Below are 15,600 nucleotides of genomic sequence, written 5' to 3'. Positions count from 1 at the left end.
CACCGACAAAAACCTGCTGACGGACCTATGCAGGCAACTGGCCTCCCTAGATCCCTCACCACCGGCATGCCATGGCACCCAGCTGTTTCATCTCCCCAAAGAGCTCGACTCAGCCCAGTTCGTTTTCATGCAGAGGGGACCACAATGTGCACCACTACAGCGACTGTACGAGGGGCCATACAAAGTCTTGCACCGGTCCGGCGGAACCTTCACCCTGGACTTTGGGGGGAGAGTGGAACATTTTACGGTGGACCGCCTGAAGGCAGACTATCTGGACTTATCACAACCGAGGTAGACAGTTGTGTCCAAGCGCCAGGGCCAGCCGCCAAACCGACAGGACGCGTAGCCAGCTCTGCGTTGGGGGTGGGGGGGGGGGTTGTGTGGCGGTGCACATCCTCATGGCGAACCGGCCCCGCTTGTTTCGCCACGTGGTGGGAAATGGCGTCGTCAGAGGTTTCTCTCTGGGTTTCACCCTGGGCAGTGATTATGATGTCACAATGCACCAGGTGACTGAGCTCATGCTGCCCTTAAAAGGGTGTGCTGAATCTCAACAAAAACAGCCGTTAACGACCCTCAACGTGGTGGCTGTGTTTCTTCCATTGCTCACATTGCCACAAATATTCATTTTAGTATGTTTCAGACTTATGGAACTGAAAAATTGATTGATAGAACTAAGCAGATATTATGAATTAGGAGAAAGAGCACAATTAAAAACAGAGCAATCGTTTAGGATAATTAATGCTGTGAGGAAACGATCAAAGATGATTATTTATAAACCTAGAGAAATTAATGATTTATTTAAAGCTTTTTATTCTGATTTGTATATATCAGAATTTATTGGAAATGCAATTAAGATTGATAATTTTTTTGTCTCAGATATATCAGTCTTGCTTGACATGTCAAGATTAGAGAAATTTAGATGCTCTTTTACAAAGAGAGGAACCATTTCAATTCTGAGTCAACACTCCCAGTCTCGCATGTCTTTCCATGGTATTTTGCACCAACCTGCCCTGACCACTTGTAAATTGGAGGAACAGCACCCTATATTCCATCTGGGCACTCTGCAGTCAAATGGGATGAGCATCGACTTCTCTGCTTTCTGTTAAACTTGCTCGCTTTTTCCTTCCCCTCCTCCTTTCCTGTCTCTTCAATTTATCCCTCCCTTACCCACACAGACATCTTCCCCTAATCCACCTATCAGCTCCTGCCTTTGCCACCCCTCCCCCTAACTTTTGTTCAGATGCCTGCTGGTATTTCTCACCTTAATGAAGGGCTCAACCCCGAAAGGTTAGTTATGTATTTTCACCTTTGCTATATAAAGGCACAAAGGTCAGTGTGTAGAGAGCCATTGTACTGATCACCCTCCTTTATGGCTCTGGGTTGTGGGTCACCTCCCATTCCCACCTACAACTCCTTGAGCACTTCCAGCAATGCTGCCTCCGCACCTTCCTCAACATCCATGCAGTTGACATGCAGGGCACGTCGTTTGGACGGAGGATCATTGCCTGCCCAAGATTGTGCTGTATGGTGAACTCTTCACTGGCTACCGTGACAGAGGGCTCTGAAAAAGAGGTACAAAGACACTCTGAAGAAATCCATTGGTGCCTGTCACATTGACCATCGCCAGGGGCTTGCTCTAGCCCCCGATCGCATGGCTTGGTGACACACCATTCACCAGTCTGTCTCTTTCTTCGAGAATGCATGCAGAGCTGGCCTTGAGGACAAAAGGAGATGGAGGAAGAATCGTGATACAGTGGCACCAAACCTAGAACAGAATTTCCCTTGGAGTCGCTGTGGCTGGGCATGTCCGTCCTGCATTGGCCTTGTCAGCCACTAGTGAGCCTGCAGCATATCTGGCAGCCCCCTTCCTAAATCTTCATTTACAAAGCCAAGCCTCGAGACATAAAGGACACTTTGACTTGCTGAGCTTCTCCAGCATTTTGTGGTTTTTTTTAAACTTTAACCATGGTGTCTACAGAATTTCGTGATTTATTTGGCATAGGGTGTATTATGCCCTGCTGTGGAAAGTTGGTACACTTACTAATTTAATTGCAATTGGTCCTAGATGACTTTTCTTTTTAAAATATTTTATTGATTTTAATGAACACTTTTCCATTAGGAAAGTCAACAGGTAAAATAAAATTGCAGGGACTTTATTGGAATAAACACAATAGGCTGGAGATGCTGTGATTGTACTAAACACACTGAATTCTGGAGGGACTCAGCCAGTCTTTTCAGCATCTAAAGGAGACAAAGATATATTGTTGATGTTTCAGACCTGAGCCCTTCTTCAAGGAAAAAATCAGAAAAGGCAGAAGTTTGAGTTAAATTGGAAACTCAAAGGTTCAAGGCCTGCAAGTTATTTTTTAGTTTTCCATGTCATGCATTTTGGTGAGCAAGAAGAACCTTCTGAGTATTCGTGCCCAGCAGCCCGGAGAGACAGCTGAGTCCTACCCGGGAGCCTTGCGTGAGTTAGCCTGACCGTGCCTGGCAGAACCTGGGGTGACCGAAAGCGAGGTTGAAAGGTTGATTAGGGACACCTGCATCTGGGGCCTACGCTCGAGGTCTATCAAGTAGAAGCTGCTGAAGGACAATATTTACTCCCTGGCCAAAACAGTGGAGGTAGTCTGAGCCCTGGAGGTAGCAGTCCTGCTCACTGAGGCCTTCGACTCCAGGCTTCCCCAAGTCTTCATGTGGTCAGTACAGACAGCAGCTGTGGACCAAAACCAGACTGTGGATGAGAACATCATTCCCCTGATGGTGGAGGCGAGTTGTGGCCGGCAGTGTCCTCTGCAGCCATGGGATATGTCGTGAGAGGTGAGTGTTGGCCCGTGCCACTCTCTGTAGGCATGGGGTGTGGTGGGTGGTGATCGGTGGCATCTGGATGTGTGGTGTGTGTCGGGTGGCAATCAGTGGCATCCAGAGGCATGGGATGCATCGGTAGGGTGGCCTGATCAACGCCCATGTTGACCATGTTGTTATCATCATTGGTACTGTGCTTGTTCTAGGCCTGGGAGGGCTATGGTGCCTGCACCTGCCCCACACAAGATGGCGGCGCCGTGTGGGGGTGCGTGGCGGTGGCATGGCTGGCCTTCCTCCCCACGGAATGGGACCATTCAGCGCGGCAATTTTGGCGCGAGTGATTTGGTGCAGCCTGTTTGGCGCAGCTCATTTTGGCGCAGACCTATTTTGGCGCAGAACTATTAAATGGGTAGCTTCCATTAGTTTGTAGTTATTACAACCCATTAAAATGTCATCAACAATTTTGACAAAACGTGGAAAGAAAAAGTGTTCATATGATGGCTCTATATACATATTTGATAGATATGCTGCTGATAAGATAATAAAGTTTTAGAGATGTGAGAGGAAGGACATTTGCAAAGCTCGAATTCACATTAGAAATGGTGCACTAGTGAAACAAATTAATGAACATTCGCATGCAACTTTGGCATCTAAGATGGAAAGAGATACCGTCATTTCAAAGATAAAAGTATGAGCTGCTGAAACTGTAGAGGGAACTGTACAAGTGATTAACAAGTGCCTTGAAAATTTGTCTGAAGCTTGCCAAGGAACGATGCCTAACAACAGAGCGCTGAAGAAAATGGTCCATAGGACAAGGAAAGAAATTGCTGCTTTCCCAGTAAATCCAAGAAAATTTAGAAGAACTTGTAATTCCAGATAGCTTTAAAACATATTCTGTTGATGAATATAATGAAGAACAATTTTTACTAGCCGACAGCGGTAGCACCACCTGCAGAATTCTTATATTTGGAAGAAAAGGGAATACCAAGTTTCTGAAACAATCAAAAAAGTTATATGTTGACGGAACATTTAAAATTTCCCCACCTCTATTTTCACAAGTTTGTTATTTTAGGGGAAATACATAAAGGTCTGTTCCCATTGTTGATTGCTTTACTCCCAAATAAGTTATGAACAATATATGATAAATTATTTAAAATGGTTCTGGAAATACAGCCTGAATGCCGCCCTGACATTATCAACTGTGACTTTGAACTTGCAAATTTCAAAAATTTACAGCAGCATTTTCCTTCTGCAGAAATCAGGGGATTTTTTTTTCACCTGGCTCAAAATATGAGAAAAGATCTTGCTAGTTTGGGTCACTTGAGTAGGTATAACATTGACTCAGAGTTTTCTTTGAGAGCTAAAATGATAATTGGTCTTGCATTTATTCTGATTGAAAACATTGATGAAGCTATTGAACATTTGGCTGATGCACTTCCAGATGAACTGAAACTGCTGCTGGACTGGTTCGAGGATAACTATGTAGGTACAAGATTACACAGAGGAAATGGTCGGCGTCCACCGCTTTTTCCAGTTGGAATGTGGAATTTGTATGAAAGAACTTTAAACAATGAGGACAGAACAAACAATCATGCAGAAGCTGTTCACAGATTACAATGTGAACTTGGAGTGGAACATCCATTTATTGACAGTTTACAAAAAGTTCAGAGAGGAAGGGACATTTACTATGAGAATCTCAAGCAGGGCACGATATTCCGTTGAAATTAAAGAAATTCAGGGAAGCAGATGCTCAAATACAAACACTCGTAAGAAGATTTAGTGGGAGAAATTATGTTGAGTATTTACGAGGGATTGCCCATAATTTTGAATAAACATCATATTTAATCTCTCTGTCAACATCATGACATCCATAACACAACAGTGTGTATAATTCCAGCCTATCTTCTGGAAAGCATCTGAGATGAAGTCAGTGATACCATGAAAATCTGTATCCCCTTCCACACAACCATTTCAATGCTGGAATATTGTGCTACACCTTCTGTGTAAAAGGTACAAACATGGAGGGGGGGGGGGGTCATTGCAGTCCTGCCTTTAAACTGGCAGCGGAGGTAGTCACAGCACCAAATCGGTCTGTGTGAAAAGGGCAATCAAACAGGCGGGACCAGGATGTAAAAGGACGTGCATTAATACAGCATACTAGACCCATGAGCATATAAGAGCCCTCACCACCACCACCCCCTCCCCCCCACATTTTGATGGGGAATATTAATGTTTTTTTAGTGTTTTTACGGGTAAGCATTTAAAACTTGGACAAAACATGCACCAAGGACAGCAGGAAAAATATTTTAAATAATAATATTGATGTAATTTACAAGGGAAAACAAAAGCAGCTTAGCTATAGTAGAAAACATTTTATAAAAACAAACTTCCACTGTCAGTTCCCTTGCTGGTTCCTCTGCTCTCTCCCGGCAGCCCACTGTCCCGCTATCGCCCGGCTGCCTGCTGTTGGGCCCATGCTGATCCCACTGCCTGCTCTCCTGGCTGCCCACTATCAGTCCACATGCTGGTCCTACTGCCCTTCTCTCTCCTGGGTGGGGGGGGAGAGCGGGATGGTGGGACCAATGTGGGGACTGATAGCGGGCTGCCGTGAGTCTCCCGACAGCCTGCCACCAGCCCCAAATGATAGATAGTGGTAATGCTAGTGAGCCATGCAGCGACGATGATCACTGTAGGCGTTGCTCACCATTATCACGATCAATTACACAAAGACTGAAAGTTACTGAAACTGAAAGCTTTTATTTGCAAGAGATGGACAGCATTCCTGTGTTGGTTGATCATACTGACCTAGACTCGAACTGGGGGCAGGCTTGTGGCATGACAGCCTTTATGGGGTAAAAAGGGGAAGAGTCATGAGCCGGCCATTGAGAGCAGGGTCAACCAAGAAAGGTCATGTTATTTACATATGACATATATGTACAATAGTGGTTTCACCACAATCACTCTAATTTCAACTTTGCATTTAAGACCCGTTGAATATTTTTGAGCCATTGTTTGAGAAAAAAGTGGGTCTTATATCCTGTCAAATATGGCATGTTATACGTCACACTAAAGCTGATGCTGTTGTTTTACATGTCCCACCTCTTTTAGTCCCGGAATGCTGGCTTGCTGTGTAAAATGACACACTAGCCCAGCATTATGCTGGCGTTGTTTTGTTCAGCTTTGGTTCACAAGCAAAGCTGGCTTAGTGACAGGTCTTCTTTATGGCAGTATTGTGGGATCTCTGTGTAAAAAGGGCTTGAGTCTAACCTTCCTGCTAGTTTAGTGGCTGATAGATAATTTGGTCTTCAGTTTATAAAGCTACTGCTTAGATGAGTGATTTTATCCTCTGAATAGTTGCAACATCATTCTATAAGTTAGAAATACCTGGAAAAGGTTCAAACCAAATTGTTAGATTGGGATACAGATAATACTGAGAGCACGACACTACAATTAAAAGAGGAAAAGTGGAAATTTATGAAGCATAGAAACAAGCTCTTTGGCCCACCATGTCCTTGTCAACTGTCATGCCTGCCTATAAAATCTCATGCATGCTTGAATTCCATATCCCTCAGTATCTTGGTAATTCAAGCACCTGTCTAGATACTGAGAGAGAAGGACAGTATGAAATATTCAAGGATGTAGGAGAAATATATTCTGGAAAAAAAAGAACAAATTAAATAAATGTGAACTGAAGATGATTGAAGGGGTAAAATAGCAACTAAAGCAAATGGCATATGATCCCCTCCAATTCCTTACAATTATTCTTTAACTTCCTGACTGCAGTTTCAACATATAACTTAAAGGGTATTATATAGCAATATTCAATGCAGTCCCATTTTATTAGTTGAAGTTATGAGGATTTTAAAATAGTTGTAAGTTAGAGTATGCATAAATGAGTGCTTTTCTGTTTGGTATGATATAGCAAGCAATCTGCAACAAGAATCCATGCTGAGGTCTCAAACTTCTACCATCTCCTGAGTGAAGGAACTGACGATTTGGATGGTGGAACTGCTGATAACACAAGGATAGGAAAATGTGTTAAAAGAAGACAAAGTAATGCAGACAGATAAAGACAGTGGTTAAATATTTGACAAATGAAATACAATAGGAAAATGTAACATTGTCCATTTTGGCATAAACTTTAAAAAAGGAAGCCTATTTGAATGGTGGGAGCATGCAGAGAGACTCTAGGTCTCCAACTGCATGATTCATAAAAAGCAAGTAGGCAGGCATTGTAAGTAATTGGGAAAGGTAAAATATTATTGATATTTTTCTTGGTTAAAATGAATGAAAAGGAGAGTATCTCTTGATTATAACAGGCATCATTGAATTCATGTACTACCAATCAACCACAATCAGACAGAGAGTCATGATTAATAGGCTTTAATCACCTTAAAGTGTCAGCACAGCTTGTGTGTTGCTGGCCTGGTTCCAAGGCAGGTACTAAGGGAGGGGGTTTGGGCATAACAGCCTTTATGGGGGTATCTGGGAGGGAGGAGTCACAGGTTCAGGGGTTGGGTCAGCCCATGCAGCACATATATAAATATGTACACAAAGTGGTAGCATGACAATTCCTTTTTAAACAAAGTTTGGTGGGGTGTTGTGGTTTTAGTGTTCATTGCAGTTCCAAAGTCCCTTACAGGTTCAGCCTGTCCAGTGGTCTCATCTGTTGCTGGGACCATTGCAGGGTCTGCTGTGGTACAGCTGTCATTTCCCAGCTGGTGTTTTGTGCAACAGACGATGCCTCCGGTGGCTGAGGGAGTATTGGTACAGTGGTGCTGTTTGGGGAAGTTGGAGTTTGGGGCGTGATATCAGGTGAGGCTGATTGGTCAGAGTTAGCAGGGGAGGGGATTGGATGGTAGGTTGTGGGGTCTCTTGCATGCACCAGGTCCTGGATGGAGACGGTGTCCTGTCCACCATCTTAATACTCCATGTAGGCATATTTGGGGTTGGCGTTGACAAGAGGGTCAGTTTTGTGGTGTCTGATGGGGCCTTTCGAGCAACACCGACCCAGGGTTTGTCAGCTAGGACTGTAGTGTAGTTCCGGATGCTGGGGGAAGGTTGGGACCTACACACATTCATGTAGTGCCCTTTCTTCCTGCAAGCGGAGCATGTGGCAGCTCTTACTGGGGTGCTTCCTGTGCCCACAGAAATAGCACTTCTGGTGCTCGATAATGGCAGTAGTGATATGGGACCTTACGTTCCAAGATGGAAGCGCCTGTATCCCCAACATGGTGGCCGCATTACCTAGTGATTTAGCCAGGTCCACTACCTGTTGCAGGTTCCAATCATCCTTTTCTAGTAGCTTCTGTCTGATATAGTCAGAGCTGAACATGACCACGTATGCGTCCCGTATTAGGCCTTCAAGGTGCACACACAGAGACTTCTCGGCAGTTGCAGGCTCACCCCAGCTGCCATAGTGCCTGTATGTATTCATTGATTGATTCACCTGGCACTTGTTTTCAGCTGCCCAGGAGGAATTGTGCATATATGACATTTGTCGGGGCCCAGTACTGCTTCTGCAGGAACTCCATCAGTTCAGAATAAGTAGCAAAGTCTCTTATCGATTGGAAAACCTGTGGCTAACTTGAACAAACAGTACTTCCCTCTTGTCTTCTTTGCTCCGCATGTCATTGCACCTCATGAAAGCATTGAGGTATTGCACCCACTGGTCAAAAATAGTTAAGGTGTCCAGATTCTTGGGGTCAGCATTTAATCTATCTGCCTGAACTACCTTGACAATGGTCTAAAATTAAGGTGATTAAATTGTACTACCAATCAACCACAATCAGACAGAGAGTCATGATTAATAGGCTTTAATCACCCTAAAGTGTCAGCACAGCTTGCATGTTGCTGACCAGGTTCCAAGGCAGATACTGAGGGAGGGGTTTGGGTCTTTATGAGGTTATCTGGGAAGAGTCACAGGTTTAGGGGCAGGCCAGCCCAGACAGCACATATGTGCATGTATTCACAAAGGGCAGCATGATAATTCACATATGAATTTTTAATTCAATTCAATTTAGAATAGAGATGAGGTTTTTTTTTAAATTTCTCTTGAGGGCTATGAACCTTTTGTAATCTTTTCTTTGAGCAGAGCAATAATAGTTTAGCTTATTTGCAATAGGTAGAAGATTCCTGAAAGCAGGACAGTGAAAAATTACTGCTAGTAATTTGAATTGGAGTTTGGGGTATAATTGGATAGGACATAATTTGATGGAAAAGTGAAGCATTTTTTTCCATTATCCCTCTAAACTCCCTCTTTAACATTGCTTCCTCCTACCCCAGTTTTTCTTCCTCTACCACCCCTTCTCATTCCCTCTACCTCCATTTTCTACCTTTTTGCTTTTCACTTTTTTTAAACCATCCCTTTCCTCTCTTTCCCCCCCCCCACCCCCACCTTCTCCCTTATTTCTTCTTTTCCCTTTATTGTTGTCTTCCCTGGTTTAACCACCCACTTCTAAATGTTTTCTATTTTAAATGATTTTCTAAACAAATTGTATCACGTGACTCATGTTTCTGTTCTGTAATAATTATTTTCTTATTTCCTTTTAGACTTTTAGCAACAGCACTTGGGGTAAGTTTAAATTTCCTCATTTTTCAACTGTGTGGATTCCAAGTGAGTGAATAAATCCAGTTACCCGAATAGATAATTTTTTTGCTCTATGAATCTTTTCATTGTAAATGTGCCCACAGCAATTGGACACAATGTCTCTGGAGGATGAAAAGTAAATGGTCCTTCATTGTATTAGCAGAGTTGAAATTGTTTGACTGAAGCAAGGGGTACATATATTAAAACTGGTGGTTTCCCACTGAATATTTATAATTCCAGATTGGAGTGTGCCAAAACTGACGATGATAAACTGTAATACATGTACAGGGCAAATTCATTGATCCTAAACTGCCAGTAATAAGACATTCCTAATGTCTTATTAATATCATTTTATTAATTTTACAGATTAAATTGAGCTATGATTTAATGTTCTAAAACTAATATTTGATCTGTCTATAAATGAGGTTAACATATACACCATTTAATGATAGAAAATAACATCCTGCATTCAAGGGAATGCAAGCTATGTTTCTGCAATCTGTGCTGATAATTCTCTTAAGCCACAATATTGTTCTGGTGAATCTCAATTGCACCCCATAAAGTTACCCTTCCTGTGTTTTTGTGCCCAAACTGAATCCAGTATTTGAGGTGTGATCTAATGAAGACTATATTCAACTGAAGCATAACTGCCACTTCTTTTTTCATTTCCTTTAGATAAAGACACATAGGACATACTCTAGGAGCAAAAATAGGCTGTTCAGCCTATCGAGTCTGCCCTTCCATTCATTCATGAACTGATCTATTTTCTTAGCCCCACTGCCTGGTCTTCTCCCCATTCCTTTTGATACTCTGGCTGACCAAGATTCTATCGCTCTCTGTTTTAAATACACCAAATGGTTTGGCCTCTACAACTGCCAGTGGCAACAAAGTCCACAGATTTACCACCCTTTGGCTGATGAAATTCCTTCATATTTCTGTTAGAAGTGGACATCCTTCGATCCTGAAGTTATGTCTTCTTGTTCTAGACCCTCCCACCATGGAAAACAACCTTTCTACATCCAGTCAGTTCATGCCTTTGAACTCCACATTGAACTTTTGTTATTTGTCCACACTCTTAATTTACCTGTATCTTTTGGAAACTTCCTCCTGCACAATTGTATTCCTTCTTAATTTTCAATATTATAGTATTAAATGTACATCTCTTCATCATCTAAATCATTAATAAACATGGTGACGCTGAGGTCCCAGAACAAATAAATAATGAAAACTATTTGTCATATAATTTATCATAATCTATTAATTCTCCCGTCTTTTTCCTACCTTCCAAATTATTTTGATTCAAAATGAAAAGGACAAAGGAAACTTGATCCTGATCACAGAAGCTGTCCATGTGGAGTTTGACTGTTCTCCCAGTGAGAACATGTTTTCCATCTGGGTATTCTGATGTCCTCGCAAATCCAAAAGTACATGATGTGTGTTAATTATCTATTCTAATTTTCCCTAATATAGATTTGTGCAGGAAAATTTGGTGGTTTATGGGTTACAGAGAAATAAATTGGGCAGTGATAGAAATTTTATGTCATAAGAAAAATATGAAAAGTTATTCGGCTCCTCACCCTAGTATTCCACTTGAACAGAACATTACATTTAGCTATCTGCAGCTATGCTATACTAGTTACCAGTTAATACCCTTAATATCAAAAATATCTATTGATCTCTGCCTTGAATTTTTAGAGCCTTCACAGTCCTCCTAAGTACATGTAAAGATTCTCAACTGATAGGGTAAAGAAATTGCTAAACCATTCAGTCTTGCATAGTGGCCCTTGTTTTGAGACACTGCATTTATCCTATTGTCCCATAAGAATGGTATTTAAGTAAAATTACATCTCATTTTTCTCAACTCCAGAGATTATAAATGCTATCTCAGTGAAATTTAATTAGGCAAACCATTACCCCATCCTGGGCTAATAAGCCCGGTGAACACTCGTTGCTCTTCCTCTATCTTAATAATATCATTTCTTGCATCGCGACACATGACTGATGCACAAAATGCTTGGTGCAGCATCACCTGGGCTCCAATAATGGTCTTAGAACCATCTTCAATTCTACCTGATTTCATTTTTTTATTGCTTAGAATGCCATCAATATAGTCTATTAATACTTTCTGTACTTTCCTGATTTCCCCAAAATTAAAAAAAAATGTTTGGTTTGCAAGGGTCATTCAATTATACATTATATTAGTTTTTGATAGGCAAGTTTCTTGAGTTTTTAAATAAAAACAGTAAAGAGTTAAATAATCCTGGAGAGGAAAAGAGCAAAATATTTACTTAATATGCTATGCAATATCAAGGTGTGATTAAAATCATTTGACATGATGTCCAGTGGAAAAAAAAACAATAACTAGATTTAGGGAATGAAAATGCATTGACTTTCTAAGAGAATCTGGTAGCTAACCCAGATCAGGGGAAAACAGTGCGAAAAATAGCACTAACCATTTCTTTAGACTTAGAGGATGGGATGTGTTGGGAAAAAATGACACTATCAAATTGAAAATGATGTATTATTGTTAAAAAATCGAAGTTTAAGATCTATTAATTTAAAATTAAAACAAAATTAATTTAAAGATTCTGATTATGTGACCTGAAATTCTAATTATTTTGACTTTATACATAACTAACATATTACATCTTATTAAGAAATGTATGTACCATTGTATATTCAAAAGACATTAGTTCTTACTTAAACTTATTTTAATTGCTGAGGCAAAATTCTGGAATATAATAGCAGAATTTGGTGTTGCAATAATGGGTTCAGAGGAAACCTGGCCATTACAATAATTCATTAATGTGAATAAAGGACTTCACTGTATCAAATTTTCTCAACCATTTCTTTCCTGTAATTAAAAAAAGTCTTGTTATTTTCAAATATTTAGTATCCGCGTGATCTTCTTGTTGATTGCATTCTACCTGATATGAGAAAGAAGCAGAGAATCAACTCTGAGGTAATTGTGTTTGGAAATAAAATGAAATGATCCTTGCCCTATGAGGGAGTTTCTTGTTTCAGGAGCTGGATGTTTTTTAAAAAAATTCTAATTTCCTTGCCTAAATGCATTTTGAAGATTATTTCCACAAATGCCAGAAGCACTCTGGTATTAAATTGCTGTTCTTAAAACCAAAGCTTAGGTAGGAAATGGAAAAGCAAAATAAAACACTAATGTTGAAAATTTGAAGTAAAAAGAAAAAAAAAGTACCAAGGATATTTAGCAGGTCAGGCAACAAATAAAGGAATGGAGTTAATGTCTCTGTGGATTACCTTTCATTTATACTGCAGAAGTGAGAAAATAAACATTTTATTATATTAATTTGGAGAGAGGTGGAGGAGGAGGTGAGAGAGCAAAGGTAATGTGTTTTTGAGGATGGAGTCCAATATTTTCTAGGTAATTAAAATGTATTTGATGACATCTAAGAAAATATGATGAATCAGTTAATCTCACTGGAGGAATATAAGTAAATACCGTGTATGTGGAGAGTGAAACAGGAAGTGTCAAGAACTTGTGATTTGAACTGGAAATGTGTGGAAGAAATGTGGAGGGTGTGGTGGAGGAACAAAGGAAACATCTGTGATGCAGTGAAGACGAGCATTGTCCAGGTGATGCAATACTTGAAGAATCAAAATATGTTTTGAACATATTAATTGTCCTTCTATAGTTTACTTTGGCAGCTCATATTGACCACCCTCTGAATTTAAAAGTTACCTCTGAAATATCCCACCTCTCACCTTACTAGAATCATTTACCTGGGGGAAAAAAGATTATAAGCACTGATTTTGTTCCTGCTCATCATCATTTTATTATTCATAAGGTCACCTATCAGTCTACTACATTGTAAGGAATAAAGACCCAACCTATTCAACCTCTTATAACTATGCCTGGAAATATCCTGGTGAATATATGATGCAGCACTTTTAACTTCAGAGTAGTATAAGAGCCTATTAAGTGTCAGAGCACTAACCTTCACACATCCTGTAATGGTGGAATTCTTTGTACACTGCTTTGAACTTTGGGAAGAATTTACTCCTGGGAGTAATCCCAGTGGCCAATCCTGGCTTTTACATTTCACCTCCACGATTTCTCATGGAACATCAGCACGCAGTATTCCACTTCGTGTATTGAGATGTTGAGTTCAGAATTAGGCTCCCACAGAGCCTAATTTGCAACAATTTACTGGTAATTATTGTCTAGGTTAGTGGGGAATGCCCTTTCAGTGTGTCAGGTCCTGATGTCATTCAACAAAGGAATGGTTTGACAAGTAAGTGTCATTGTGTCACCGATGATCAAATTTATGAATTGGAAACTACAGGGTGGCACACATATTTATATATATATATATATATATATATATATATATTAAAAAAGGATCCTTTCAGTAGCATTTGGATCTAATACTGTACCTGACCTAGTCAGACATAGTTGTGGGTTAATCACAAAGCTAGTTTCTCAGAAAATATTTTGATTAATATTTCATCAAAAATAATTTTGTCAGCCTATTGATCTTTCATTGTTGAGTTCCTGAAGTATGTTTGTTATGATCATTGGAGTGCTTTCTAAAATGAATGTAACTGTTTTGCTTTTGATAAGTTACTAGGAAGATGTATAAATATTTTGAAGTAATATAATTTTTAATGTTTTCAAAGGATCTCCAAAGGAATCTAGATTTGGGACATTTCAGTACTGCATTAAATTTAACCTGGAACATGAAAAATGCTGACTATAATGTAGCTGTCATTAAGAAGTGCATCCAGCTTCTGGATAATGGGATTATCAGGTAATGTTTCCCAACAAGTTTTTAAGGATAACTTGTATTTTTCACAGCACAGTTCATCAAGACACAATATGAAGACACTCCTGGTCCTGGAAAATGCATGGCTTCAGCATTAGTAAGAAGTGTCCTGCAAATACCTGCAGTAATGCATGTTCTTTCCAGTATTATATACATAGGACCTGTGATTACTTGACAAATGAATGCAAATACGGTTACAAATTTCACCATGCTTTATTATTGCTTTGCAAAGTGTGAGAACTCCATTACAGTAAGGGGCACTGCCACATTCGGCTGGAACATGGGTTCAAATTGCATATTATGAACAAAATTATGAACATGGGTTCAAGTTGCATATTTATACAGACAAACTTCAACTTTCCAGAACATTCAAGAAGACTTTTCCACATAAGTACATGTTCCTTTGGATGTTTCTTTGGATTTGTTATGCCAGGTTGAGACCCTTACCCTATAGTATGCAATCTAGATATAGTCCTGTGGAATGAGACAGGTAAAATTAATAATCTTGCAGTTAGACATCCTCTCAGAAAGAGTGATCACATTGGGAATGAATTTCTAATAAAGATGAAGAGTGATAAATTAAGATCCAAAACCAGTTTGTAATGCTTAAACAAAGGGTATTACAATGGGATGAGGGAGGAATTGGCTAAGATAGACTGGGAGCACAGGCAATATGGTGGGACAGTTGAGGAACAATGGAGGACTTTCAAAGAGACTTTCACAATGCTTCACAAGAGTGTATTTCACATTAAAAACAAGAACCAAAAGGGAAGGAAGAGTCAGACTTGGATGAATGAGAAATAAAGTAAGGTATCAAGTTAAAAGCTAATGTATTCAAAGTGACCAAGAGTAGTGGGAAACTAGAAGATTGGGAAAACTTTAGAAGCAGCAAAAATTAACTAGGAAAGCAATAAAGGGGGGGGGGGGGGAGGGTAATACATGAATATAAATTAGTACTAAATATAAGTTCATGGATATATAAACAATAAAAGAAATGGCTAAAGGATGCCATGTTTGGCGTAGCTGTTAGCGCAATGCCTTTACAGCACCAGCGATCGGGATCGGGTTTCAAAGCCTGCGCTGTATGTAAGGAGTTGCCTGTTCTCCTTGTGTCTGAGTGGATTTTCCCCAGGTTTTCCAGTTTCCTCCCATTGTTCAAAATGTACCAGGGGTGTAGGTTAATTGGGTGTAAATTGGGCAGCACGGATCTGTGGGCCAAAATGGCTTGTACCATGCTGCATGTCTTAATTTATAAATTTTTTTAAAATTAAAAAGTAGATAAAGTCCCCTTAGAAGATGAGAAAGGGAAATTAATAATGAGTAATGTAGAAATAGCTGAGGCCCTGAACAATTAATTTGTGGCACTCTTCACAGGTAACGTACCAAAAATAGATATTAAGGAGGCGAGGA

At 40.1% G+C, this 15,600-nt stretch overlaps 1 protein-coding gene across 9 annotated transcripts in view; it reads left to right on the top strand.

The window, feature by feature from the left end:
* Positions 1 to 15,600, top strand: part of LOC138761596 (uncharacterized) — a 756,070-nt gene that overhangs the window by 24,794 nt on the left and 715,676 nt on the right. For 6 of the 9 annotated variants that reach the window (XM_069933972.1, XM_069933971.1, XM_069933970.1 and 3 more), the window contains exons 2-4: positions 9,355 to 9,376; positions 12,285 to 12,353; positions 14,045 to 14,175. In XM_069933972.1, coding sequence (XP_069790073.1) covers positions 9,355 to 9,376; positions 12,285 to 12,353; positions 14,045 to 14,175 — 222 coding nt within the window. Of the gene's footprint in view, positions 1 to 6,802; positions 6,874 to 9,354; positions 9,377 to 12,284; positions 12,354 to 14,044; positions 14,176 to 15,600 lie in introns of those variants that run through there. The other 3 variants (XM_069933976.1, XM_069933977.1, XM_069933973.1) reach the window with 3 other exon arrangements.

This window comes from Narcine bancroftii, chromosome 4, assembly GCF_036971445.1.
Source record: "Narcine bancroftii isolate sNarBan1 chromosome 4, sNarBan1.hap1, whole genome shotgun sequence".
Classification (NCBI taxonomy): Eukaryota; Metazoa; Chordata; class Chondrichthyes; order Torpediniformes; family Narcinidae; genus Narcine; species Narcine bancroftii.
The sequence above is the reverse complement of the archived record's forward strand: the minus strand, read 5'-3'. Positions and strand labels throughout refer to the sequence as shown.